Genomic DNA, 15,399 nt, shown 5'->3' with positions numbered 1-15,399 from the left:
AAAATTATCTGAAGTAGAGAGGATTCATCCTTTTCTCTGCTGGGCAGGTGGAATACAGAACTGGTCACTTTAATCAGACATGAGTGAGCTTGGTTAGGGCCCATAACATATTAGTTTTAATCCTTCTTTTCATTTTAACAACTGAAATTTTTACTTCCTTAGTAAAAGTTAACTTTATAATACAAAAGATAATATGAAATAACTTTTTCTTGGTCATCCCATTCTACGTTTTGTATAGTGCTAGCTCCTACAGTTTCCAGTTTAATACATGTTAATGTGTATGTCTTCTCATTAAGAATAATATTTGTAGCAACTAGGACCATTCCACCCTCTCATGGAAACTCAATTTATACAAGATACTACTTTTATCCTACATAGTATAGCATTAAAGAAAAGCAAAAGTTGCTCAGTCGTGTCCGACTCTTTGCAAGCCTATGGACTATACAGTCCATGGAATTCTCCAGGCCAGAATGTTGGAGTTGATAGCCGTTCCCTTTTCCAGGGGATCTTCCCAACCCAGGGATCGAACCCAGGTCTCCCACATTTCAGACAGTTTCTTTACCAGCTGAGCCACCAGGGAAGCCCAGCATTGAAGAAAGCAGTCCTAAATTTTTAGTAAACTAAAGAGATTCATTTCAGTTCAGTTGCTCAGTCATGTCCGACTCTGTGACCCTACGGACTGCAGCATGCCAGGCTTCCCTGTCCATCTCCAACTTCCGGACCTTGCTCAGACTTATATCCATTGCATCCATGATGCCATCCAACCATCTCATCCTCTGTCATCCCCTTCTCTTCCCGCGTTCAGTCTTTCCCAGCATCAGGGTCTTTTTTAACATCAGTACTTCACATCTGGTGGCCAACTTATTGGAGCTTCAACCTCAGCATCAATCCTTGCAATGAGTATTCAGGATTAATTTCCTTTCAGACTTTATCTGATTTTATCTCCTTGCAGTCCAAGGGACTCAAGAGTCTTCTCCAACACCACAATTCAAAAGCATCAATTCTTCAGCACTCAGCTTTCTTTATAGTCCAACTCTCTCATCAATACCTGACTACTAGAAAAACCATAGCTTTGACTAGACGGACCTTTGTTGGCAAAGTCATTCTTTTAAATATTTTCCACTCGTATAGCTCTGACAATTTCTTATAGAAAAGGAATGTACTGTTACAGGAGCAAGTGTCATTCAAAGATGTATGTGTGGACTTCACCCAGGAAGAGTGGTACCTGCTGGATCCTGCTCAGAAGATATTATACAGAGACGTGATCCTTGAAAATTATAGCCACCTTGTCTCAGTAGGTAAGAATTCTTTTCCACATGATTACCAGTAGCATGCATTTCTTAGCTGATGAAATGTAAAAACTCCCTGTGAAATTTTCTGATGGAGATTCAAGGCCCTAAATGACTGGTCCCTTTTGCCCACTATAAAGTATGCTGTAGTCTTACCTCCTTGGGAATTGGTTTATTTAGGCACCTCTTTTAGATAGTTCCCAAAGCTGTACCTTTCTTCCCCATCATTTTTTTAGAGTTCTTGAAGCCAGACTGTTCAGCCATAGTCCTGTGTTACTCTCTTTACAGGGAATTGCATTACTAAGCCAGAAGTGATCTTCAAGATCGAGCAAGGAGAAGAACCGTGGATACTAGAGGAAAGATTCCCAAAACAGTGGCACTCAGGTGAGTTAGTGAGTTCACAGGCAGATGGAAGCCAGAGGAAATGAGATCTTAGGCCATTGGTATATGATTCCAACCCCTGACCTTTGAAAGTGATTGACAGTTGGCCCACATACTTATGTTACCTTAATCACATTCTTCTGTATGTCACTTTCACTCATAAATCTTTCCCTTTCTTCTTTGACATTTTAGAGTCATCTACCTATATCCATAATCCAAACTCATTTGGCTCCATCTGAGATAATTTTTCTTGATTATTTTAAAACTGTCCACCTTCCATCTATTGTCTTTGGACATCTTTTGTTAGATGGTATGATTCATGTAATACTTTAATATATTCATTTAATAAATATATGGTGAGCATTCAGTATGACCCAATTATGTTTATACATAATTAAAAGAATGTCCCTATTATCAGAGTGTGTAATACAGTGAGAGACAAAAAGCATTCGTGTGTGTGTATGAAGATGTATGTGCATGTATACACACACACATGGTGTTGGGTGGTGGTAAGTACTGTGAAGAGCTGAAGCAGTGAAAAGGGGGTTAGAGAATGATAACATCCTATTTGTAATCAAATATACAGAATTCAAGAGAAAATGGGCTTCACTTGTGGCTCAGCTGGTAAAGAATCCGCCTACAAAGCAGGAGACCTGAGTTCAATCCCTGGGTTGGGATGATCCCCTGCAGAAGGGAACAGCTACCCATGCCAGTATTCTAGCCTGGAGAATCCCATGCACTGTATAGTCCATGGGGTTACAAAGAGTTGGACACGACTGAGCGACTTTCACTTCACTTCAAGAGAAAATATATTTTATGAGGTACACAATAGATATGAGTCTCTAATAAATTAAAGTGTGAGCTCTGTGGATTCTGAATACTCCCGGCAGAGGGAACATCAGGTGCTGGTGTTAAACTTGTCAGATTAGTGTGCTGTTAGAGTATCTAAGGAAGTATAACGATGTCATGGTAGCTGGAGGTGAGTGGGCATGGGGGAGATTGGTAGGAGATGATGTCATAAGTAGCATGGACTGTGGCAGATATATTAATTTTATTTTGAGTGATGTGGGAAATCCTCAGGCTTTTTTCAGTATATATAAATCAAATTAAGCTAGCAGATTGGATTTACAGTTTAAAAGACTCTCTCTGACTTCTCTGTTGTGACCATGAGATGGGTGGATGGTGCTTAGGCACAAGCAAGGAAAGAATACCAGTTAGGATACTATTGTATACCCAGAGAAGAGAAGCTAGTTGCTTAGGCTGTGTTGGAAATGCTGAAAAATGGTGGATTTGTACATATATCTTGAACATGAGGCCAAGAGGATTTGTTACTGGGTTGGATGTAGAGTGCGAAAGGAGGAGGAGTTGAGCATGAATTCAATGATTTGTTTCCAGTACCTGATAACTTAGAGTACTATTTACTGAGAGAAAAAATTTGGAGGAGTGATTAGAGGAGAGTTAGTACAGTTGGTCACAAGAAGCTTGGGATAACTGCTAGACTCTGGGAGAGACATACATAGAACTTCTTTGTAAAAGACCATACAGTAAATATTTTAGGCTTTGTGGGCCACACATGGTCTCAATTGCTGCTGCTGCTCTTCCTCCTCTTACATCTTTCTCTTCTTTCTCTTCCTCCTCACTCTTATATTTCCCTTTAAAAACATCCTTAGTTCTAGGCCCACAACCTTACAGTCAAGAGTTTGCTGACCCCTTTTCTAGAGAGTGGTTGTTTGTAAATGAGAGAGGTAGTTGTGGTGCAGTACTGCTTTTACAAGGTGTGTGAATCCACTAAATCTTGTCATTAGAGGAGATTGAGGGGAACAGTCTGAGTCACTTGAAAATTAGAGAGCCTGGTTTCCCAGGGGTCAAATAAGGAACATTCAGCCATCCATTACTACCTTAAATGGCAACCATGGGTTCAGTGTCCTAAACCTGTTATCCCCTGTTACTAGTTTTTTCAAATTCCTAATGTTATTTTCTTTTCCATCTTCTTCATATTCATCTATTCATTTTCTCACTTGTCACTGATACCTGACTTGATCTTCCTAGTTGTTTTTTCCTGCCTAAAGCATCCAATTTATCTTTCACTAGCCTAACAAAGTTGATCCTTATTAATAAATGAAATCAAAATCTCCTTTCAGTGACTGTCACAGTCTAGCACTGTTTTACATATCTGTATCTTTTTTACTGCTCTTCAGAGTTCATTTTAAACTTCATGCTATCTTATGTCTTAAATTTCACTTTTAAATATTTTCTCATTTTTCTATAATTTTCACTTTGGTTTATTTTGCCTTTTAAGTAACTTAATTAAAATTGGGCATGCAAAGTGTTTAAACATTGCATGGTCTATAATAATGGCTTGTTGTTATTATTTTGGGCTTCCCTAGTGGCTCAGAGGGTAAAGCGTTATTATTATTTCACTTACTTTAAGTTAGTGATCAATTTTTTGCTGTAACTTAAATAGTCTGTATTTTATAACCCTAATCCACTAGCATCTGTAGCCCCAAAACTCATACCTGATGATATGATTGTTGCTTAGGGTTTCTATCATTGCTGAGATGTTGTTTTCCCAAAGAGAAGCTTGAGATAATTATTTGAATCTGAGATGGAATAAGTTTCATATATATATATTACTCCAGGATTCTTGGGCTTCCCTCATGGCTCAGCTAGTAAAGAATCTATCTGCCTGCAGTGTGGGAGACCTGGGTTCGATCCCTGGGTTGGGAAGATCCCTTGGAGAAGGGAACAGCTACCCACTCCAGTATTCTGGTCTGGAGAATTCCATGGACTGTATCGCCCATGGGGTCACAAACAGTTGGACACAACTGAGCGACTTTCACTTTCAGTATATATAGATATATATGTACATATATTACATATATATGTGTACGTATATATCTATATATACACACACACATACATATATATACATACACACCATATATGGTATAAAGTACATAGTTGAGGCCAGAACTAGAAGTATCCATACTTTCCTTTCATACTTTTCCTGATTCTGATATTTTAATAATTACTTTGTTGAACCAAGTTTAGAAGAGATCACTCTTTTTCATCCATTCAGAAAGCATTCTATAGTATTTTTACTAAATGCACATTCTCTTATTTTATCCTGAAGTACAGGTTGAAAATAATTCATACGCACATCAGTTTTTAAGAATCATAAATGTCCTGTCTCCTCAGTGAAGTCAGAGGAAATAGAATTTTGCTAACACCTGCCTAGACTGTGATCATGACACAGGGTGTATCGTTGAGCAATGGACTTGTTTCATCTTACAGTGAATTAAACAGGTAGTAACTTCTAAAGGCAGCAGGTGGAGACTGAAAATGATAGGGATGTTGTAGAGTTTGTTGGCTTTGTTATTTTATTATTAGTTTTGTGGTTTGTTGTTTTAAATTAAAGTAGCATTTCCTGGAGGATGTTCAGGTCCCAAGAAGAGCCAAGGCTGGAGTGTAACTAATTATATAAAAGGTGTGTTTTTGAGAATGAGCAATTTGTTAAATATCCAGCTAGAACTGCACATATTTTTTAATGGACTTACAGAATTATGACTTGAACTCATAATATGAATTCAGTTTTTGTTTTAATTTGTGTTTGTCAAGGTAGTAACTATTATCAGTTAGTCTTTGGAGCCATGGACTCAGGACTGTTTTAGATTTTTTTTTTAACATATATTAATATTGTTTCACCTAGTTAGTCACTCAGTCATGTCCAACTCTTTGTGACCCCATGGACTGTAGCCCACCAGGCCTCTGTCCATGGAATTCTCCAGGCAAGAATACTGGAGTGGGTAGCCATTCCCTTCTCCAGGGGATCTTCCTGACTCAAACAGTCAAACCTGGGTCTCCTCCTTTTCAGGCAGATTCTTTACCATCTGAGCCACCTGGGAAGCCAGTTTCATTGAGTAGTGACAGTAAAGAATAGCCAAGAATTTTTACAATAAAGTTTGTTGAAGGCCTCAGAACCATATATTAACAGAAAAATATGATCGTTATAGGTCTCATCTGTAAGCAAAAGCCACAGATAGTCTAGATATGAAAGCAGAAAACCTTGATGTAAATTATAAACTTAGATATGAAAGCAGACTTAAAGATCAGTATTGGTTCAGGAACAAAATTGTTTTGGGGGAAAATAAGGCAGCAGATTGAAATAAAGAAACGTATGCCTTGATGGTTGGGACAACTTCATTAACAGCTGTGAGTCCACAGAATGAGCCTGGTCCTTTTGCAGAGATGGTCTGTCCATCATCTGTTTTGTATTTCCTGTTGGGCATTTGTGTTGTTGCGAATCACAGCTTGATAGAGAGTTAGAGTCTGGATTAAAGCATTGTCCTTTAGAGCATGAGGAAGTAGGTACTTTCAGAAATTTGTTTTGATGTTCATATATCAAATGGGAAAAAAGAATAGTAACATGCACATTAGTGAGGCTCCTACCACAGTAATCAAGCTGTGGGAAGGTAAGGACAAGAAAGCATGATCTACCTCTGTCAAACTGAGTTCATCCTCTAATATGTTTCTTAAACAGTCTATTTTTCTTGAGAAACAAATGAACAAAACAAAACAAAAAACCTCTCTTGTTAAACTCATCCAGTTCTTGGAGTTTCCTGTTCCCTAAATGAATAATTCTTACAAAATCTCCATCCCTTGCTTACCATGTCTTATTATAATTATTCCATGTGAATTAAAGGAATCCTGAACTCTCAGACTATTCTTCTGAACCTGAGGCAGTTGGTGTTTTCAGAACTTTAGTCTGGTGTTGATGTGAAGAGTAGAAGTGAGTACTCTAGTAGGAATCACACCAGGTAATCAGTGTCTGAGGGGGTTAGGACTCGACTGTTTTGTTTCCACAAAACATAGTTCATTTTCTGAAAGCCCTTGTCTACTAATCTTCAGTGTAATGATATTCAGTGTTCAATGTCTCTGTTGGGCTCACTCCATTCTCTTGAGTTTCCTGATTTCTGAATCAGCCACTCTCTGGTTCCCTGTGTTTTGAATATATTTCACCTTTTTCTGTCTAGTTTTAAAGTGTGTATTAATAAAGTATTAAATGTTACTGCCAGTTTCCTTCCCCTATTTTTACTGAAGCATGTTTTTATTTTCCACTCAAACCAGAAGAGTAAAGAAAATGTATGCTGGATTTTAGTTCACACCAGAAAACTGAGCCTAAAGCAAAAGAACTGACTGTGTAATAGGGCATTTGTGTAAAAGTCGAATTCAATTAGAAATGTACTAGGATTCATAAGATGTGGTTATTTTTCTCATTTCTAGAAGACTGGAAAGTTGATGACCTAATAGACAGCACCCAGGAAAATCAAGATGAACATTTTTGGCAACTTGCTTTCACCAGCAACAAAGCATTAAGTACAGATAGTGGTGACAGAGTAAGGAAAACTTTAAATCTAGGTACAGACTCCATTCCTTCAAGCAATTTTCTATATAAAATATGTGACTCATGTGAAGTGAGTTTGAAAAATATTTCAGGCTTAATTATTAACAGAAAGAACTATTCTGGAAAGAAGCCTGATGAGTTTAATGTATATGAGAAATTGCTCCTTGATATTGGGCATGACAAAGCTCCTCTTGGAGGGAAATCTTATAAATATAATCAAAAAAAGAATGTCCTCAATCATGGACAGGATCTCACTCAGTCAATTTTTGACCAGCCTTTTGAGTATAATGAAAATGGAAGAGGCAACCATGGAGAGGCAGCCTTTTTCACAAATAAGAAAGTTCAGATAGGAGAGACACACTGTAAATATAATGAATGTGGAAGAAACTTCATCCAAAGTTTGAAGCTCAGTTTATCTCAGAGAACTCTTTTTGAAATGGAGCCATGTGAATGCAGCATTTGTGGTAAGTCCTTCTATATGGATTTAAGATTCGGACATCAGAGAGCTCTTATGGGGGACAGTCCTTATGAATATAATGAATATGGGCAAATTTTCTGCGGCAATTCAACTTTTGTTATCCATCAGGGAACTTACACAGAAAAGATTCCCCATGAATATAAAGTCAGTCACAAAACATGGGAAAAGTCAGCTCTCTTTAAACATCAGATAGTACACATGGGGGAAAAACCTTATGAGCACAATGAAAATGGAAATACTTTGAACAAGAAGTCACATCTCACCCAACTTCGAAGAGCTCACTCAGGAGAAAAAACCTTTGTGTGTGGTGAATGTGGGAAAACATTCTGGGAGAAGTCAAACCTCACTCAGCATCAGAGAACACACACAGGAGAGAAACCCTATGAATGTACTGAATGTGGGAAATCCTTTTGTCAGAAACCACATCTTACCAACCATCAGCGAACACATACAGGAGAAAAACCCTATGAATGTAAGCAGTGTGGGAAAACATTCTGTGTGAAGTCAAACCTCACCGAACATCAGAGAACACACACAGGGGAGAAACCCTATGAATGTAATGCATGTGGAAAGTCATTCTGCCACAGGTCAGCCCTAACTGTACATCAGAGAACACACACAGGAGAGAAACCCTTTATATGTAATGAATGTGGTAAATCCTTCTGTGTGAAATCAAACCTCATTGTACATCAAAGAACTCACACAGGAGAGAAACCCTACAAATGTAATGAGTGTGGGAAAACCTTCTGTGAGAAATCAGCTCTCACTAAACATCAGAGGACTCACACAGGGGAGAAACCCTATGAGTGTAATGGATGTGGGAAAACCTTTAGTCAGAGGTCAGTACTCACTAAACATCAGAGAATTCACACAAGGGTGAAAGCTCTTTCAGCATCCTGAACATTAAGAAGCCTTCATCCACGCTTTCAAATATGTTATACAGGTTTTTTAAATGAGATGAATGAAACCCAAAGAATATCACAAATTCCTTTAGAGAGTGAGATTTTGTTGTAATTCAGATAATTAGTACTAGAATAAAACCTTATTCATGTTTTGAATATGTAAAAGCTTTCCAAAAAAAGTAAAACTTTTCATCAGAAAATTTATATTGAAGGGAAATTCAGTTACATAATATGGTGAAAAAAAAAAACACCTTTGTCTAGAATTTATGTTGTGTAGTGCCATATTCTGGATGTGATACAAAAATTTTATTGTTGTTAATATAATAGGTGATACTCATTTGCAGTCATATTCACAGTGGAATCTGAAGTTTAAAGACATTAAATGACAACAGCATTAAACATTTATGTGAAGAGTCCTTGATGTTTGCAGGCCTTTTGTGGGTATGCTAATATCATAGAAATTTGAGGTATTCTTGATTGGTGTATTAGAGCCTAACATGCTTATGAAGAGAAAATCTAAACTCTTAATTAACTGTTACAGTCTATATTAACATTTCCCACACTAGATACCATCAATGTCTTTTTAGGTTGTAATAATTATGTATATTTGTATATGTAAATGTATTTATATACACTTACCAATACACAGTGATGTGCTGCAGTAAGTTTATACTGACTTGCAAGCACTGCTGATAAATTTTCAGGAAGTTTATGAGCCAGTTGTTAAACACAGTCATTATTTTAAAGTATTAATTTACAGTTAAATATTAAAAAAACAAAGATAATACATACTCAACACTCATCATTTCCTAATTATTTCACAGTGTTTTGCTATTATCTTTGTTCTTTAGGTTATCTGTATTGTTAAATCAGCATGATGAATATTATATAATGATGTAGTACTATACATCTGTGACCAGCCCTACGTTCAGTGCCATTGTGTTGGTAGTGTGGCATTAGTGGCAGTATTTACAGTGGTACATCACTGTGTATATATGCAAATACATTTGGCAAATTTAAAATACTAGCCACATACCCCTTCTCCCATTTCCATAGATAAATGGCTCTGTCCATTACTGCTGAATGGCCTCTTCAAAAAAGAAGCCAAAATATGTTTTTGGGGAGGTTTTTAACTACCTATGCATCAATCCTATTTTCAGTACTACCAGAGACTCTCTGTAATGTGGCCAGTATATGCTGTTTTACTACCTGTTGCTCACCTTTCTTCTAATTTTGCTGGCATATGTGAATGAGTATGGCCATTATTACTGAGCTTCCACGTCGATAAAAAGGCCAAACAATATTTTCCTGAAGTTATTCAGCTGCCTTGGGTCAGTCAATAATGTGAATGCTGTTAATAATAATGATAATTACATAAATTTTGCAAAGGTTAACATCAGTTATGAACAGTAACGCTCACGGTATTCGGCAAATAAAAGTAGCGTGTGTAATGAAATGCTTCTGTTCTACTCTTGGTGCTTTATTGCTGTATCTATTTGGGCATGATGTGTGTAACCCAAGTTGTATGTAACTCAGGAACTATGTACTTGTATCTAATTTAATAGAATGTAATATACTATCTCTCTCTCCTTTGTCCTACTGTTTTCTTTGCTTCTTTGGAAAACACTGATAAGCAGTTCCAAGAAACACTGCCCCCCAAATAGCCATTCCCTGCTTCCTCCTTGTTGGGCCATGTTTTGTCTTTTTGTCCATCCTTTCCCCAGATGATTTAGGGGTAAATCCACATTAGTCTAAGTTAATCATGAATATTCTGTTCTAGTGATTTTGTTGGGATGGACAGGTGAATAATGAGATACTTGGAAAATATTCTCAGTGCTTCGGGGAAAGAACTCAGTGATAAAATATTGTCATGACATGAGAACAGATTGTCTCTCATCTGCTGAACTTTTTCATGGCTGTATGTTATCCTAGATTATAGTTGTGGCCTGGTAGGGCAATAGCCTGAAGAGAACAGTACACAAGATGGGAAAAACCTGACTCAGAGGTACTGTCACTGAACTGCACAACTCTTTCTGGACCTGCTCTCTGCTCAGTATTTAATTCAAATACTGGGACAAAAGAGGCTTCTTGTTTATTCTTGGAGATGTCTGTTATTTAGCACTGAAGGCATTCACCTGATTCAAATGAATTCTTTTCTAATAGAAGTGTTAATGTTCTATTTAATGTTCTGGTGTTACTGTTCTAGTTTTAGAGATGAATTATTTTCTTTGACAGATTAATGTAGGGAGGGCTGTTGGTATCAGCCGTGGTTCTAGTGAAAAACAATTCTGATCCAACTAAGAAGACTTTCATGGCAGACTTACTACAGTGGTTTGCCAGAAACAAGGGATATTGAAGCACCTAGAGATTAGTGTCCCCAGGAGGCCATTACCCTTCTAAGTCCATGAGGCCAAAGGATGGAAGCAGGTGTTCAACAGAGCCCAATAAGAGCCGCTGCTCTTGTGGAGGAGGGGCCATCTCATGGGAGATATTGTCATCTGCAAAATTATGGACCACATTTCTGGAACCCAATCAGATGCCATCTGCAAGTGAGCCCATGTGGGCACAGAGAACGTAGAGGGGAAGGTCTGGGTGGAGCTACTGGAGAATAAGCAGCACAGTGTTTTTTATTCCTGTAAACTCCTATATAATGGCTCAGTATTAGAAATAAAATTATTCTTCTAGTTGAAAGTTAAGTATTTCTGCTTCATTGTGCTTTTATGCTGTCATAAGTAAATTCCTTTTGGAACTGAGCACTGTGGCAGGTATGTCTCTCCTTTGATATATGTGAAGCAGACATGTTAACTTGATTATTCATATAACCCCACATGATATTTCTTGTCATATGTGGTGTGAGGTTAGCAGCTCTGTGTTCTTCCAAATAAATAGCAAGTCCTCTCTGCACTGTTTGATTAATTCGTTCTTTTTCTTGTTGGCTTGATATGACCACTGGGGTAACTGGGTACCTCTCTAGGTACCATAATAGTAGATGTTTAACTCACATATTATAATAAGTACATTTTATGGGATTTTTAATTCAAATATAATATTTTGACGGTATTTCTGGTTGGTAAAATTCAAATGCCCATAAAATAAGACTCTGGTATGTTATAAATTCTCTATAGGTAGATATATAAGGTTAAGAAAGTGAAAGTGTTAGTTGCTCAGTGTGTCTGACTCTTTGTGACCCTATGGACTGTACCCCACCAGGCTCCTCTGTCCGTGGAATTCTCCAGGCAGGAATACTAGCTTGGGTAGCCACTCCCTTCTCCAGGGAATCTTCCCAACCCAGAGACTGAACCCGAGTCTCCTGCATTGCAGGCAGATTCTTTACTATCTGAGCCACTAGGGGCGCCCATACATGTGTTAAATTACATGGCAAAAGGCCCAGGATACATGTTGATCTAAAAGCCAATTGTTATTTTAAGGGTGGTAACTATTGAGTGGGGAGAAGGCAGTGGCACCCCACTCCAGTACTCTTGCCTGGAAAATCCCATGGATGGAGGAGCCTGGTAGGCTGCAGTCCATGGGGTCGCTAAGAGTCGGGCACGACTGAGTGACTTCACTTTCACTTTTCACTTGCATGTACTGGAGAAGGAAATGGCAACCCGCTCCAGTGTTCTTGCCTGGAGAATCCCAGGGATGGTGGAGCCTGGTGGGCTGCCGTCTCTGGGGTCACACAGAGTCAGACACGACCAAAGTGACTTAGCAGCAGCAACTATTGCATGTAGAGATTGAAGAACACTCTTCTGTTATACTCCAAAGAGTATGTATGCCCTCTTCGCACAGTATGGGCCCTGGCATAATCAGCATAGTCCTAGGAAAGCTTAGGAAATTCCACTACCCCCTGGGCACAGATCAGCGCTGCCATACTTCACCAAGTTCTTCCATTTTAAGAAATATAATTAAAGAGTGACAAGAGCAGAGCTTGTCATCACTAGGGGCTTCAAGGAATTCTGAAAACCCTCTTTATTCTCTAAGGACTTGAGCCTCTTTTGAGGGGTTAGACAACTGAGAACGTTTGGCCTGTGTGTTATTGGAAGTAAGTTCAGGATACGATCACCTCTTTTACATAGGGATAACAGCACCCCACTCCAGTACTCTTGCCTGGAAAATCCCATGGATGGAGGAGCCTGGTAGGCGGCAGTCCATGGGGTCGCACAGAGTCAGACACTACTGAGCGACTTCACTTTCACTTTTCACTTTCATGCATTGGAGAAGGAAATGGCAACCCACTCCAGTGTTCTTGCCTGGAGAATCCCAGGGACGGGGAAGCCTGGTGGGCTGCTGTCTATGGGGTCACAGAGAGTCGGACACGACTGAAGTGACTTAGCAACTTAGCAGCAACCTCCCCTATTTTGTGGATGAGGAATCTGAACCCAGAAAGGATCAACCATCCTATACTCTAGACTCCAAACATGTTCAGGGTGGCATGAAAAATATTAAGCCTCACTTCTCCACCTCCCCAAGTATCTGAGGGGAACCTGCTCTTAAACAGTGTGTGTCTAAGAGTAGACACCAGTTTCTCATTGTCTGGAAGACAAGCCTGAGTGTGAAAGGAGAGGCAGGCTGGGAAAGGGGAGACTTAGTTCCTCAGACAAAAGGAAGGAATTTGAGATTATGTACTTAAAAAGATAATGTAGTGGCTACTGCAACTCTTATACATTCTTCTAGTAATATAACCTATTTTTGTGTACATGGAGTTGGAATTTACCTCAGATGATACCATCTCTTCTGGCCCCATGTCTGTATTCATCCAGGAATAATCCTTTGTTAAAAATAAGCCAATGAGAACCCATTCTAGAATATTTTTATCAAAAAGTCATCATGACCAGATAGCTTGTGTCCTTGCTGTCAGCAGCCATATCAAGAAAATACATCTCCATGGGAGAACATGATCAGTATAAAATTTTCCCACTTATAGACATACAATGGGAAAAGTTGTCAGAAAGAGTGATTTTATGTAGTGTGGAAAGGGAAAGACCTCAATGGGGAGGCCAGCATGGAGGGACGGAGCCATTTGAATATCTGGAGGAAGCTGTGTGTATGTGTGTGTGTGATGCATATGTATGTATAACCTGTTTTGTTTTGGCATTGGGCCCATTTTCTATCTTGAACTTGACCTCCTCTTGCCTGATACGACCTATCACTTCATATCCAGTCTATACTTGGCAGGGAAGGTATATTTGGCAGAGCCATAGACTCTGGGAGGGTTCAACTCATGAGTAGACTATATGTCTTCAGCCACTACCCCTGTTATTGCTTCCAATTGGAGACTGCAGCTTCCAATTGATAGGTTGTCCTGAACCTACCCCTTTATCTGTGTTTTTTGGGGAAGGCTTATCCTGTTGAATCCCTGTTATTTTCACACTATCTTACTCTGCCATCCCAACACCACTTATTGAATAGGCCCATTTCTCTCCACTTCTTTGAAACACTATCATAGACTAAATTCTTATCACAATCTTAGGACTTAACATGTATATTTCCCCACTCAAAGCTAAAATATTTAGATTATTATACATTTTCAGATAAGTATTAGTCTCCATTTTCACAAAATGTTTGGCTCTTCCCAATATTACACATAAAATTTACATTTGTTCTAACAATGAAACCAAAAGAAATAAATAACTTGAGATTTTGTTGGGAATGTTGTGCCGTAATATGCTTCATTTTTCATTCAGAAAAATGATATGTACCTCTAATTACTCAAATCTTTTAAACTGTTGTTTAATAAAGTTCATTTCCTTCATATAGATTCTGCATATTTGTTATTTATGTCTACATATTTTTCTTTGAACTTGTAAACCTCTTGACTGTATTATTGTGGACATAAGAGGGACACTTTGTATTATTAAAATTTATATACCAATAAAGATTTTCACTGTATGCTCAATGAAAAGATAGTCACAAAGTATTTGTTTAAAAAAAAAGAGCTGGTACTTAAAGTTAACTTTGAGAGAAGGGGGTTTCTTTTGGGTAATATTTGTTTTTTTGTATGTTTTCATTTTTGTTTCATAATTGTGTAATTTTTCCCATTTAACATAATTTGCAACCCAGGAGAAACCCTGATTACCATGGATATGACACTTTTTAATTGTTGGCCTCTGTTTTCAGCTTTATTTAAATGTTGTACCTGTATTCATAAATGAAGTGGATATATTGGTGACATACATCTGTGGTAGTTTTATGTTAGTATAGAGTCAAAGTGTGATTATAGCCCATTTCTGAATCATCTTCTTGGGATTATAAAAGAGGAGCATCTCCAGAGAGAAGAGGTTATTTATTTAGGAAGCACTGAAGGAGGGACCATAGAGGCTAATGTCCACTGAATCCAGAAAAGTGACGAACTGGGCCTCTGACTCTGGGAAGGCAAGGTGCAGCCCTCTGCTCTGCACGTGTGCAGTTCACTGCCTCCAGCCTCCTAAGGCTCCAGCGTCTCACCTTCAGAGACCTAGTTGGGGCAGAGAGCTGGAAAGGAAGTTTGTGCACTTTGGGGTTCTGTGGAGTTTGACAGTCAGAAAAGAAGATTATTTTACAGTGGATAGATTCCAAAATTTCTCCAGATACTTCTCAGTTGGGTCCATTTACATTTTAATTTATGCCCATAATATTTTTGTGCTTGCCCTGGACTTACCTTCAGATAAAGGCCTCTGAAGACAGGCTATGCTCCAGGGTCTGTGTTTCAGCGTAATGGGAACAATGCAGAGAGAGAGGATGAAGACTGGAATTAAGCAGGGGATGGGCTGTGGTTGCATTTGCTACTTTCCTTGAGGAAAGCTCCTTACGTCAGCAGCCAGATGTGTGCAGTAAAATGTATACATCTTAATTCCAGAAGATCTTTCTAGAGCTGTACATGCCAGGGCATGACCTCATGCCCTGTTATTGAGGAGAGTTGTTAAAGGCTCTCTGATAAAAGCTAAGGCTATGGGGTGTTAGTGGTGT

At 38.6% G+C, this 15,399-nt stretch overlaps 1 protein-coding gene across 6 annotated transcripts in view; it reads left to right on the top strand.

The window, feature by feature from the left end:
* Nucleotides 1-14,543, top strand: part of ZNF248 (zinc finger protein 248) — a 28,376-nt gene extending 13,833 nt beyond the window's left edge. For 3 of the 6 annotated variants that reach the window (XM_005910668.3, XM_070364689.1, XM_070364688.1), the window contains 3 exons: nucleotides 1,172-1,298; nucleotides 1,578-1,673; nucleotides 6,954-14,542. In XM_005910668.3, coding sequence (XP_005910730.2) covers nucleotides 1,172-1,298; nucleotides 1,578-1,673; nucleotides 6,954-8,452 — 1,722 coding nt within the window. In that variant the 3' untranslated portion in view covers nucleotides 8,453-14,542. Of the gene's footprint in view, nucleotides 1-1,171; nucleotides 1,299-1,577; nucleotides 1,674-1,862; nucleotides 2,211-6,953 lie in introns of those variants that run through there. The other 3 variants (XM_070364691.1, XM_070364690.1, XM_070364692.1) reach the window with 3 other exon arrangements.
* The last annotated feature ends 856 nt before the right edge of the window (nucleotides 14,544-15,399 follow it).

This window comes from Bos mutus, chromosome 28 (genome assembly GCF_027580195.1).
Source record: "Bos mutus isolate GX-2022 chromosome 28, NWIPB_WYAK_1.1, whole genome shotgun sequence".
Classification (NCBI taxonomy): Eukaryota; Metazoa; Chordata; class Mammalia; order Artiodactyla; family Bovidae; genus Bos; species Bos mutus.
The sequence above is the reverse complement of the archived record's forward strand: the minus strand, read 5'-3'. Positions and strand labels throughout refer to the sequence as shown.